Genomic DNA, 14,463 nt, shown 5'->3' on the forward strand with positions numbered 1-14,463 from the left:
AAGTGCTGGAGCTTAGAACGTCAGTGAATTTCTGGAGGGAATGTAACAGTTGCCTATCTTTCTGGTTTTTCTTTTCTTGATGGTGGTTATGTTTCTAACCGAAAAGTCCTCTGAAGAAGAAAGGACCAAGGGAGATGGAACGCTCCTTGCCCGTAAGGTTTGAACGAGGAGAATCCCTAGGGAGGTAGAGGATGCACTGCTTGCTCTTGCCTCACTCTCAGAGCCCAGAACAGATCAATGGAGTTGACCTCAGATCCGGCAGATGAAGGGTTTAGTCTGTGAGTCTGCCTCCGTGGCTTCCGGAGAGTCACGTTCAGCTCTTCTTTCCCACTGAGCCACCTCCCCAGTGTGAGATCCCTTTATACACTACCACAGCCCATGCCTTCATGGTAAAACGATCCACAGCTCAAGAGGAAAGCACACAGTCAGAGTCTCATGCACACAGTCAGAATCTCTCTCATGCAGCTCTTGTTGTATAGTCCAGCCTATCACAGCATACGTAAATGTCTACTGAGGTGAGATAGGGGTTGCAGACCTTGGAAAACTTTGCTGGGTTCCCATAACAGAAGTGATTTCAGCTGAGCATCCCTGTCTCGGGTGTCTAGTGGGTTGGAGAGCTAAGAGACCGTGCCACCCTTGGCTCTGACACATTTTATATGTATGAATATTACATACATACACATACATGTCTATCACAACATGGAGTGCCCACAGGAACCAGAATCCCTTGAGCATTAGATCCCTGGAACTGGAGTTACAGATGGTGATCAGCTGCCATGTAGGTGCTGGGAATTGAACCTGGGTCCTCTGGAAGAGCAGCCAGTGCTCTTAACCACTGAGCCTGATCCATGCTTAAGGTGTTAATGGAGTTGAAGGAGTATTCCCCCCTTGTGTAAATCCATTTACTTATTCCTTTGCTTGCAGTTGCTATGAATATTTCTCCCACTGAATTTTTTGTTGTTGTTGTTCTTTTTTTCAGAGCTGGGGACCGAACCCAGGGCCTTGCGCTTCCTAGGTAAGCGCTCTACCACTGAGCTAAATCCCCAGCCCCCTCCCACTGAATTTTAATTTCATTGGATTTTCAGTACTTGTGATTGAATCCAGGGCTTTTTACATAAGAGATAAACAGTACTGCCAAGCTACACCCTGGCTCATCGGGATGTGCGCTGCTCTGGACTGTAGGCAGTGATCCTGGTCTGGCATTTGTCCACTCCCATTCAGATGTGAGGGCCAGCAACGAGCAGAGAATTAATGACCTGTGTGCACCACAGACCCCTAGACATAGCACTGACTCAGACTTTGGCATATGATGTTGACGGTGCAGCCCACCCCATCACACCAAACAGACGTAGTTAGACTGCAGTTATACATTTATGTGTGTGTGTGTATGTATGTATATATATATATATATATATATATATATATATATAGTAATTAAAGAAAACAAGACCGTGGATTTGAGGAGAAGTGGGAGAGTTTGGGAGGAACTGGAGAAAGGACGGGGAGGAAGGAAACGATGTACTTAGATTTTAAGTTTAAAAATTGAAAAAAATAATTTAGATGAAGGGATTCCCACCTGTCCATATTATACTCAGAGTTGCAAAACCCCATTGCTATGGTCCCCATGACCATGAAGATGATTTTGAAAAGGGTTTCCTCTTCCTTTCTGTGCTCAACAAATGTCACCGAATATGTTTTATTATTCGTTTTCTATCGCTGTGATAAAAACCAAAATATGCCAACAAGAGCAACTTAAAGGAGAAAGGGCTTATTTTGGCTATGGAGATCGTCCGTCATAATGAGAAACACACGGTGGTAAGAATAGGAATCTGGCTGATTACCTAACACCCAAATTCAGAAAATTATAGGAACAAAAAGTGGAGGTCAGGCATGATGACGCATGCCTTTACCCCAGCACTCAGGAGGCAGAGGAAAGCAGATCTTCATGTGTGCCAATTTGCACCATGGCAAAAGTCAGGCTATAAAAAAAGAGATAATAATAAAGAAAACCAGATGGATTTAACTATTTAAATTAATAGAAAGTCATTAAAAGATGGCCAAGCTATTAAAAACAAGGACAGCATGAAATTCGCAGGCAAATGGATGGAACTAGAAAATATCGTCCTGAGTGAAGTAACCTAGACCCAGAAAGGCACACATGGTATGCACTCACTGATACGTGGATCTTAGTCAGAAAGTACAGGATAACCGTGCTACAGTCCACAGACCCAAAGAGGCTACATAACGAGGACCCAAAAGAGGATGCTTGATTCTCACTCAGAAAAGGAATTAAACAGTCATTGGAGAGAAGGACAGAGAGGGGAAATTGGGTGGGAGAGGGCATGGGGAGGGGAATGGGGAAGGGAATTGGGGGAATGGGGAGGGGAATGGTGGTGGGGATGAGGCTGGGTGTGGGGAGGGCTAGAAGAGAGAATTGAAATCAGTTGGGGAGCATCTGTGATATGAGCCAGAGACCTGGGATTGAGGAGTCTATGGGGGTGATCCTGAAACTCCAACCAGCAACAGATATGGAGCCTGAAGTAGCTACCTCCTGTAGCCAGGCAGGACTTCTACTGGAAAGAGGGAAACGCCAACCCACCCACAAAACCTTTGGCCCAAAATTGTCCTGCCTACAAGATGTGCAGGGATAAAGACGGGACAGTGATTGAGGGAATGACCAACCAATGACTGGCCCAACTTGAGACCCATCCCATGGGAAAGAGCCAAACTCTGATGCTATCAATGATACTCTGCTATGCTTGCAGACAGGAGTCTAGCATAACCATCTTCTGAGAGGCTTCGTCCAGCAGCTGATGGAAACAGATGCAGAAACACTCAGCCAAACATAAGGCAGAACTCAGAGAGACTTGTTAAAAAGGAAGGATTGGGGGAGCAGAGGGGTCAAGGATGCCACAAGAAGACCTAGAGAGTCAACTATTCTGGGCCCATGGGGGCTCCCAGAGACTGAACCGCCAACCAAAGAACATGTTTGGGCTGGACCAAGGCCCCCTACACATTTGTAGAGATGTGAAACTTGGTCTTCATGCGGGTTCCCTAAATATTGGGATGGAGGTTGTCTCTGACTCTGTTGCCTGCCTTTGGATCCCTTTCTCCAGCTGGACACCCTTGTCTGGCCTCTGTAGTAGAGAATGCACCCAATCTTGCTGCAAATTAATGTCACCAGGGTGGTTTGGTACCTGTGGTGGGCCTTTTCTTCTCTGAGGAGAAAAGGAAGGGGAATGGGAGAAAGGGGCTGTCAGGGGGAGGAGAGAAGGGAGGGGACTGTGATCAGAATGCAAAGTGAATAAATAAGTAAATAAATATTTTTTTAAAAAGATGCCCAAGGAAGCTGCCAGAGGCACAAGAGGGAGGAGGCCCTAAATAGTTCATTGATAGCTGTGGGTTTTATGGTTTTCATTTTGTTAATCTGATTCAATCTGTGTCCACTTTGCAAAACGTATGTTGGGGCTTGGGAGATGGCTCCCTGTACAAACATGAAGTCCTAAGGTCGACCTTCAGAACCCACACAAACAAGTCAGATGTGATGATGCACACTTCAAGTCCTGATGCTGGAGAGGTGGAGACCAGCAGATTCTGGGTGATCACCAGCCAGCCTCAGCGCGGCCCCACACTGCCGAGAAACAGCAATACCTGTACAGGAATTTCTACATGAGAAAGTCTTTAACCTAACCTGCATCCGATAGGGAGACTAGTGTCCCAATGAGTTCTAGAAGATGAATTCTAATATACCATGAAAAAGCTTTCTCAAGCAATTGGTCACACCCGCTAGCGGAATGAGTCCATAGTTCTGGGACAAAGAGGCTGTGCCCATCTACATGTCCCACATGGCTGTGATAACCATAGAAGAGTGGGGTGGTTCATGAAGAGGAAGACAATAGGAGGAGGGTGTGGCAGAAGAGAGGAAGAACAGGGAGGAAGGTGAGAGTATGGGATTGAATGCCTGCTTGTCAACCAACCTTCTGAGTCTCGTGTGGTCACGCACATCGGCTCTGACTCAGGTGGAATCACCAAGTTTACCAAGGACGTCACGAGCATGTCTGGTGACATGACTACCTATGAGGACCAAGCTGGACTCTCATGTCCTTCCTGACTCTACCCAGCTGACTGCTGTCAACCCGTTCGCTGACAACATGCAGTCTCTGTCTCTATGAGGCCATCTGCTTCCGCCATCTTGTTTCAGGTTGACCCCACCTGGCTAAGGGATTCACTGATGTCAGATATGGCTACCATTTCATGAAGCCATCCTGCATGAAAAATGACCCCAAGCCTTCCTCTCTCCTCTGCCTTTTTGTCTCTGAAGTGCCTGGGGCCTGGTCTAACTTCCCTCTTTGACTATCTCCACCCACTGGTGTAGAGAATCTGGGGAAAGTAAGAAATCGAGGTCAGTGTGACTGCAGACCATCACCTGAAGTACTGAACAGAAGGCAGAACCCTAGGACAACATTTATTTGTATTATGAGGAACTTGATAGAAGATGGAGAAATACTCTGGCCATTAATTACAATAAATTATCAGTTTAGGTGGATTAAATGGTCAATGTCCCAGATTATCCTCAGATCATATTTCTGAATATAGAATATCCCACAAGTAAATTGATAAGGATACAAGAGACCCAGTTCGAGGTGCCCAGCACTGGAATAGCTCCTGACTGTGGCTTCTTCCATGGAACAACACGGAGCTGCTTGTTCATGTGGCTCGGCTGTCCTCTAGTCTGTCACCTAATAGCACTGATTTTATAGCTCTTCAGCTCTGGGCTTCATTTCTGTGTTAGTGTCTCACCAGAAAGGTGTCAAACGAGCCCATGTTGTAAGCGATCCGAGCACTCTCCTGTGCCTTATCTGATCAGTCTTTCTAGTTCAGGATGCATTTCAACACATTTCCTTGGCACAGGATGCTCTCCTTGACTCTCACCTGGAGGCCTCTTGCTCATGGGCATGAAGATCTGGCGTCCTGATACAGACTGTACCCATGAGTCAGTCACAGGTGCGAGCGAGCGCTTGTGAATTTCCTAGTAGGAGGCAGTGAGGACCATGTCTGGTCCGTGAATGTAGAGGGAAGCTTGACAATCACAGTTGCTTTTGAGCTAGCCCCTCCCACGGCTGCCCAGTGAATAACAGATGTGGCCTCAGCTTCTGACGTCGTCCCTTAGGATGTCTGGACAGGACTGAGGAAATCCCTAAAAGGCTCTGAACCCACTCAATAAGCAAATGGCCAAGGGGCTGCAGGGGTCCAGGTAATGGAGCTTCTCTGGAAGTCAGACAAGGCTATTACAGGCAGTCAAGGGTATCCTCACCAGTGTTCAGCCAGCAGCTGCAAGGAGAAGGGAGATTACTAGGGGTCACTGCCTTTGGACTGAACTGTTAGGCCCACTGATCATTTGACAGAAGAAAAGGAGGAGAGCTGTGGAGGAGGAGAAGGAAGGTAGAAAATCGGAAAGGGGGAAAGAGAGAGGAAGGGGGGGACACACAGAAGACAGACAGATTTACATTCCAATTTTATAATGCAGGTTTGTCAGCAGGCTACCTGCTTCTTTGTTTTGCTTGGCAGCATCAGTCTGCTCTGGGATCCTTCTGTCCAGCAGGAAAGAAAGACTACCTGTTTCCCTGGCATTTGGATACCCTTAGCAGCATCCTAAAGGAGCATCCCTAAGTTAGATGGAACAACCTGGAAAACGGAATGACAGTAGAACAAATACACCCATGTCCTGCGTTTGCACTTGACCTATACGTAAGGCAAATGTGGTACTCTTTCCTCACAAGGGGGTGAAGAGGAAGGACACATTAGGGTTGAGAGGAAAGAATGCTAAACTGGAATGAACCCTTGGAAAAGCCAGACTGATTCAATCTGAGAGAAATCAAAGCACGCCGCCACAGCATGTCGCTCAAGTGCACTGCTTTCAGGGGGGATTCAGGACCCCCCAGACCCTGATGCAAATTGCACTGGGTATGTATAACCAAGTGCACGTGTGTCTCTGTCACACCTACAAGAGAGGCTGGCTGTGTAGGTAACAAGGATATATTAATTTTCTGGCCACTTAATGTGCTAGGGAAAGATTAACCAGCTGTGATATGTTAAGAGACTCAGATTTCTCCCCGTGGGATACAGAGAAGTGATTGTTTGTAGTGCTGCTGTGAGGCAGAGACAAACTCACAGAGAATGAGGTTACAATAAACACATCACACTCCAGGGCCTGCTCTGGGCATTTCCGGGCAGCAAGATCTTCCCCCGTTGGAGAGAGGTGCGATTGGAAGTTGGCCTGTCCGAGGGACGTCTGACCCAAAGGCTGGTCCCTCTCTAAATAAGCTAATGCTCACCCTTTGACTCTTGGTCAAGAGTCATCCTGAGCTGACCGCGGCTGCCTTCAGCAGCATTTGGAGCCCTGTGGGTGAAGCCTCAGGAACAGCTGCCTGCAGGGACCATGTCGACCATGGATGATATTCTAGAACATATAGGGGAATTCCACCTTTTTCAGAAACAAACATTTTTCCTCTTAGCTCTGCTCTCTGGTGCCTTCACCCCCATCTATGTGGGCATCGTTTTCCTAGGATTTACCCCTGACCACCACTGCTGGAGTCCTGGGGCAGCCAAGCTGAGCCAGCGGTGTGGCTGGAGCCAGGCAGAGGAGCTGAACTACACCGTGCCGGGCCTGGGACCTTCGGACGAGGCCTCCTTCCTCAGCCAGTGCATGAGGTATGAAGTGGACTGGAACCAGAGCACCCTTGACTGTGTGGACCCACTGTCCAGCCTGGCTGCGGACAGGAACCAGTTGCCATTGGGCCCCTGCGAGCATGGCTGGGTGTACAACACTCCCGGCTCCTCCATTGTCACTGAGGTAAGTGAACTCAGGAATTAGAATGCAGTTATGATGCAAAAGAAGCAAACAGCTGAGTCTGTCTGAAGGAAGAACCAGGAAAGACATGGTTCTTATACTTGTCCAGACGTGCTTTTTGGACCCCACGTGCCTTATAAATTCCTAGCTTCCTGGTAAAAACATGCAGCCTCTCCCTTGTCTGAGGTAGTTAGAGAGAACTTTGCTGATGCTGGCGGGCATGGTGCTGAGATGTGCAGGACTCAGCCATGAACAGCAAGCAAGTGCACATCGTGGTGCCCGAAAATGGTGCCAGATGTGGGCATGCTTCTTCTGGGAGTCACATTTGCCAGAAGTCCTTCTATTCTACCACCACACTTATGTCACCAGAAAGAGGGTGTGACCCTCCCCTGACTCCCGTGCTCCGCTAAGGAGTATTATTATAAGATGTGCTCTTCTCTCCAGAGATATTTGTTCCTCTTTATCATGGCCAAAATGTCCACAGGAAACTTTGAGGCTATGGGTTAGACCACGACTCAATTATTTTTATTAAAAAGTATAGTCACAGAGGTAGACAAGATGGCTTAGAGGGTCAAGGCACTTGCAAAGCAAGCCCGAGCACTCCAGGTCAATTGGACTGACCTCAAGAACCCACATAAAAGTAGATAGAGGGAACCACACACGTGCAATAACGTGGACATACCTATTCACATGCATCATGCATCACACACACACACACACACACACACACACACACACACACACACACACACACACCCCATGATGATAAAAATGTTTTAAACAGAAAAAATAGTCATGGGCTGAGGGCATGGCTCAATAGGTAAAGCATTTTCTTGTAAGCACGAGATCAGACTCCAGAACCCACAGGAAAAATCTAGGTGTGGGCACCTCAATGTAATTCCAGCACCAGGGAACCAAAGACAGGTGGATTCCCAAGGCTTGCTAGGCAGCCAACCGAACCTAGTTGGCTATATTCAGGCCAATAAGAGGCCCTCTTTCAAAGCTAATTAATTAATTAATTAACTAATCACTCACTCATTCAATTAATTAATTAATAAGACTGGCAGCAAGGGCTGTTCTCTGGCCCTGTGTGCCAGTGTACACACCTATGCACAATGAGAGCTCACATTCATGCACACACACACACACAGGCATGATCTAACTGTGAAGTCTCATTCGGTGAGGAGAAAAAGCAAGCATGGAAACTTGCTGTGGAATTGTCCTGCGAACACAGAGGGAGCTGTTAAGCAGCTAGTTGAAAAGGACTACCTGGGTTCTCAGAAGGTATCCTGGCCTTTAGTGGAGGAGCCTCGTGGGGGTCGTGGGGAGATCTGAAATGGGCTTCATGCCACGTCAAGGTTCCTAGAATGGGCATCACACTACTCTAAGACAGCCCTGCGGAGGAACTCACCTCATCCCTCTGTACAGAGGTCAGGAAACTGGGACCACAGCAGAAGAACTTGGCTGTGCACCAGGCTGCAGAATTAGAGACGGCAGAATGGATGTCAGAAGGCGGTCTCTTGTCTGCTCCATTTCCTTCGCCTTCCAAGCAAACCTGACCAAAGGTAGCAGTCACAGCAGGACACCTTAAATCCCCCTATTTTAAAAAAAACGGCAGCTAAGGGTTGTTCAGAGACCTCTCTCCTCTAGTTGCACGTGTCTTCCCCCACTCACATTTGTGTCTTATGAATGGATGGGAGAAGATGGATTTGTCTGTAAGTCTTATGTCTGTAAGTCAAGCCACTACCTGCTTTCAGCCGATAGAGCCAGTGCTTTAGCCAAATGCCAGACTCACACCGTCAGATGGAATGCTAAATGCTAATGGATTTCCAGGGGAAATCTGGCAATGTATAGAAAGTTAGCATGGGTTACGGTGCAGCTGGACTATTGGCACTCCGTTCAAGAAATATTCGAGTAAGTACCACACAGTAATCAGCTGAACCGTCTGCGCTCCCAGGAACTCCCAGTTAGAAATAAAGAACTCTGATATGAATGGATCTAAGGAGATGCTAATAACATTTTCTCCCTCTCTGTCCTCCTCCACTCCCCTCCCCCTCCCCCGGCTTGGACGGCACCGCAATTTGGACAGTTTAACCTGGTGTGTGCTCACTCCTGGATGCTGGACCTGTTTCAGTCGGTAGTGAACGTGGGGTTTTTCATCGGTGCTATGATGATTGGCTACCTATCGGACAGGTAGGTGAAACAACTGTGGGGCTTTAAAAATAACCCACAGGTTCAGACAGTACTCGGGCTCACCCGCCCTGCCCGAATCCTTCTTCACCCCGAACGCACAGAGAGACTACTTGCTCCCACCCGCCCTAATGGTAGTTGCTTTTATAATCTTGGAGTTCCTTCAGTCGCTTTGATAACAATGACTCATGTTTACTCTCCGATCCTCTGGAGGTCAGGGAAAGAGGTTTCAACCACCGGGCAGGATTCTTTATGGATTTTCCACCAATTCCAGTCTAGAAGAGGAGGCCACCAATGATCTACCCTCTCTTGTGATTCTCAGTGTATTCTTTGTCCTCACTGTCCCTGGCATGGTCATGAGCCTTCGGGAGCTATGAGCTTCACCTATACAGGCCAGCAAATTCTCATATGTCAGAAACCCAGGCTCTGTGCCTCTGTCCATCCATAGTCAGTCGTGACACTGGCCAAGCTGTGCCTCCTGGCTCTGGCTACCACCATTATGGACTCATTCACTATACAAAAGTCTCTCTTTTTTTTTTATCTCATTTTGTGTGTGTGTTTGTGTGCTTTTTATTTCTTCCATACTTTTACGTTTTTAATTGAAATATTATTTCATCATCCCTGTCCCCTTTCCTCCTTCCAGTTCAGTGCCCCGCCCCCAACTCTCAAATCTACAGCCTTTCTTTGATTGTTGGTGTTGGACACATCTGTGTGGGCAAATGTGTAACTACAGCCTGCCGTGTCTGTTTTGGTTGGGTATGCAGTTTCAGGGCTGACCAGGATAACCAGTCAAGGAGCTCATGACCAGAAGTGGCTGGTTCTTACTCTCATAGCAATCATCAGCTGCCTATAGTTCTGGGGCTGGGGCCCTGTGAGATTGTCCCCCTTCTGCATGGTCATGTCTGTTGATACTGTTTATGCAGCCATTTCTAAAAGAGGCGGCCACACAGAAGACTTTAGACTTCCTGGACCTCTGGCCCTTACAATCTTTCTGGGCCTCTTCCATGCTGTCCCCCAAGCCACAGATGCAACAGCTATGCTGCAGGTGCACTCACTGGGCTGGGTACCCCATAAGCCATCGATCTTTGCATTGTGTCCAGTTAGTTTCCTATAATGGTCGCCATTTGCTGTAGAGAGATGCTTCCTTTTTGACGAAGAGTGGTGGCTACATTTACCTGTTGGGTGTAAGGATAAAACTAAGGACTCAGTTAAGGAACAGATATCTTTGCTCTGTAGATGACCATTAGCAAGGGGAGAGTACTCAACAGAGAGAAAAGTGAGATTAAGAGGCACTGTAGATGCCTGGGTATCAAGGTCAATGATACAATTATTCATAATGCCCCGCCCCCATGTGCCCCCAAGTGCCCCCATGTGCAGAGTGCCTCCCATGAGCCAGGCGCGGAACTCTGTGGCCTGGACAGTTCCACTCTAACTGCCAGTCACCTAATATCGTGGTGATGTGTACCTGTGCATTTATGTGTGTGGCACACGGTGTGTCGGATGATACGTTTGTAAGGGTCTATGTATGTGTATACAGTCATGGCTAGAAACAGCATTCCTGTCACATAAATGTAGTCGGTGCAGGCAGCTACAGACGATCAGATACAACAACACAAATAGAAAATGACACACTCTACATGTGCATTGCACTTGTTTTTAATGAGATTTAAAGTGTGCATAATGACCGTATTAAACAATCAGCCTGCAAAAATACATATCTGACTGGGAAACATGTGGCAACTGAGTGCTGTGCCCACTGCCTTCTCAGGCCCAACTCTTTCTCTCTGCCGGGAATGTAATCCAAACGTGAGACAGCTTTCTCCGGTTATACATCAAGTTGGCATCAAAATTGCAAAGGAACGAAAGCCTCACAAGAACACACTGACTTAACAAGAGCCTGAGGCCCCGTTGGCAGCAGGAGGGAGGATGGATGGAGGCGGAGGCACTCAGCCAAAAGTCACAATGCATTTGTAACTGTCTGCTCAGCCTTCCTGGCTGGCTTCCTCCTGGACTGGCTGTGGGAGGCTGAGAGGGGGAGGGGGAGGTCATTAATTTGTGTTGTGATTACACAGAAATGAGGGTAGCTTTTTGCAGACTGCCCATGAAGTCAAGACAGACACATTAGTGAGGAGGTTCAGGGTCCAAACTCATTCTCTGGCCACTGGACAGCCAGCTTCGGTTTATCCGCTTCTTGGTACATCGAGGTAGACATTAACACCAGATGACTAGGAATCATCACACCACGCAGGTAACAACCTCACTTGGGCTGCTGAAGCCTGTTAATTATTCTCGGCCCACTCAAGTAGGCCAGGCCCAATCCCTCCCCACAGCACGTTCCCAGAACGATCCCACCTGTTCCCCTCCTCTTCGGGTGAGCTCACCCATTCTGTTCCTAGGCGGGTAATCTCTAGAAAGCTGCTATACCCTACTGCTCCCCTGGAGGCTTCCAATGGGTCTCTAGTTCTTTTCCCAGAGCTGCCTGGAGTTTCGCTGGCCATTGCTCTTTCTTCTGTCCCACGGGAGTGCAAGAGAGCGAAGCGACAACTAGGAACAAAAGACATGCGCTTCTCTTCCGAATATGTAATGCCCACTATAGCTTTAGACCTCACGCAAGAAATCAGCAATGTCATGGAAATCCATTTTACCCACAAATTGTAACCAACATTAAAGTAAAAAATATTTTACCCCTCATCAAAATAATTTAGAACATTCCCTAATACCTAATCGCTGATTGGGCATGGGGTTTAGAAGAAAGCCAAGAGAGTAGTTTGAAATTATTCAGGTAAGAATATTGAATAAAGGGGAAGGTTAAGGAAAAGGAAAGAGGAAAGGAGGTAGAAAGAAAGGAGGGAGGGAGAAAGAGAAGGAAGGAGGGTGGAAGGGAAGGAGGAAAGGAGGAAGAAAGGAAGATAAATTGTCTTGCAGGAAGTCAACTTTTCTTTCTTATTTTTTTAAATAAAAATAGTTGGGTTTTATTTATTTTACCACCACCCCCCTTTTTTACAGTAGGGTCTCATGTATCCTAGGCTGGCCTTGAACTCATGATCGTGCCTCAGTCTATCAAATGCTGGATTAGTGATACATTACCATACCTGTTTCCAAATGGAAGCCGAGTACCTAGCAAGCATCGAATTCGCTTCCATCTGTCAGGGTAAACATCCTAAGCCTGAGCCCTTTTCACAGTATTTATATCAAGAACATCTAGGCATTTACGCCAATTCTAGATGGGTGGTTTCCATGTTCAGAGCTGGGAAAAGTCTTGGGTAGGCAATATGTATCTCCCATTGCAAAGAACAGAACAAAGCAATATGGACTTGATTCTAACTGCATGCTTCTAAATCTTTGTCCTGTGCCTCCCTCACCACACCACTGCCACCTCTGGGATAGCTTAACATTCTCTCCTCTTCCTAGAAAGTAAAGAACACGAATCCAGTCAGCACTTCTTTGAGGCACAGACCTACAGGCCAAAGAAAACAAGACCAAGATACGGGTACCCAATGGTCCAGTCACTCTACTCCTTTTTTGGATCGGTTTTCTATTTTGAGACAGGACTCCCTTTATAGCCCAGGCTAACCTGCAACTCACTATAGATACAACTTGAATGGCCTTGAACTCTCGATCCTTTTTTCTCAGCCACATGAGCGATGAAATCACAGGTTCACACAACCACGTCCAACTGCTTTCCTGCCTCTAACTCTGTTTCTTGGGCTCTCTGGATCTCTTCCCTAAGGTCTACATTTCTGTGTGAATTAAATCAAAGGTTGCTCTTTGAATCTGGCCAATAGCAAGTGAGTGCACAAGTTCTCTTTTCAGCTGCTCTATTAATCCTTCCAGGGAATGGAGCCCTAGGAATCTCAATCTCTCTCTCTCTCTCTCTCTCTCTCTCTCTCTCTCTCTCTCTCTCTCTCTCACACACACACACACACACACACACACACACACACACACACACACACACCTAGAGACCCTGGATCCCTCCCCTTTTAGAACTTGTGTGTGTTCATGATCATACAGACTACAGTCTGTATGTGGAGGCCAAAAGACAACTTTGTGGAATTGGATCTCCTCCCATATGTTCATCCCAGGATTCAAACTGAGGAAAGCAGACTTGTGCTCCAATCGCTCGGGCCCCAGCTGCTCTTTATAACACACCTTACCAGCACACCTTACCGGCACCTCTGGATGAGTTCTCAGGGGTAAGAAGAGTGTGTAAAAAGAAAAGCAGGCGATCTAATGACAAAGGCCGAGCTCAGTAAACACACCATCCTCTACATTTCTGACCCCTCACTTGGGGTGCTAAAGTACGCACAAACCTGAGACATGAGTGGTGGAAGGTAGGGCTTTAATTATTTAATTTTGATCCATTTATTTAATTGAAAAAAAAAAGAAGGAAAAAGAGATTGTGGCCAAAAAAAAAGAAAGAAAAAAAAGAAAAGAAATTAGCGCCACCCTACTCCCTACTCTAGCCAGTCACATGAGCATAACCCATGTCCCACTCAGTGCCTATATTCAGGTGGTGGCACTTTGCCCCTGAGACTACCTTGGAGGTGCAGGGGAGACAAGTGCCAGTTTCAGCTCTCAGCAGGTTAGTCAAACCAGACAAACTGGTGGGCTAGAGTCCAGAAATTCTTTCCAGGTTTTCTGCCCATTGACTGAGCACATACAAACTGTCATTAGCTTCTAAGATTTCGGGGGTAGGAGGGGCAGAAGAGCAGGAGGATGGCAGAAGAGAAACTAGAGGTTATTCAAGCTTGTTCCTGGGCTAGAGGCTCTGGCCATCGACTTAAGAAAGACTGAAGTAGATGGAGTCCAGGTTTCCTAGAAGAGAAAATCAGCCCACAGGAGGAGGAGCTGAGATGTACCATACAAGCGAGTTCTTCCTTCAGAGGCACAGGGGGAGAGGCGACTGACTCCCCAGTGGAGAGTTCGTCTAGTACCATGGAGACAAAGGCAGGGGGAGCCCTGAGGTTGGGACTGAATGTGAGACAGGTACATACAGTTAAAGACCGGAAAGCCATGAGGACCCTCAAGGCCAAATCCCATTGCACTGGCTCTGCAGGGCTGCAGGAGATCCTCTCTGGGAACTAAGTCAAGTGAATCGTTGGGCTCTAGATGGTAGAAAGGACAACACATTTTTGTTTTCAGGGAGATGAGGTGGGAAAAGTGGCCATGATCTAGTAAAGAAAGGCCTGCAAGAAGCAGAAAATACTTAGAGAACATTTTAATATATATTTCCATATATATGTATAGTTATATATTTCCACATATTTATAGTTATATATTTATAATTATATATTTTCATATATATTTATAGTTATATATTTCCATATATGTATATATTTATGTATGTATTTAAGAAAAATAAAACTAATTCAAGTTTGTGCAAAAAAAGAAAAAAAAGTTAAAGAAAAAAATGAAAAATT

The 14,463-nt window shown here is 46.7% G+C and overlaps 1 protein-coding gene across 1 annotated transcript in view; it reads left to right on the top strand.

Annotated features, from left to right (window-relative positions):
- Positions 1-6,350: 6,350 nt before the first annotated feature.
- Positions 6,351-14,463, top strand: part of Slc22a2 (solute carrier family 22 member 2) — a 41,766-nt gene continuing 33,653 nt past the window's right edge. Inside the window, exons 1-2 of the mRNA XM_032896348.1 lie at positions 6,351-6,853; positions 8,940-9,043. Coding sequence (XP_032752239.1) covers positions 6,440-6,853; positions 8,940-9,043 — 518 coding nt within the window. The 5' untranslated portion in view covers positions 6,351-6,439. The remainder of the gene's footprint in view (positions 6,854-8,939; positions 9,044-14,463) is intronic.

The sequence above is a fragment of the Rattus rattus genome, chromosome 2 (genome assembly GCF_011064425.1).
Source record: "Rattus rattus isolate New Zealand chromosome 2, Rrattus_CSIRO_v1, whole genome shotgun sequence".
NCBI lineage: Eukaryota > Metazoa > Chordata > Mammalia > Rodentia > Muridae > Rattus > Rattus rattus.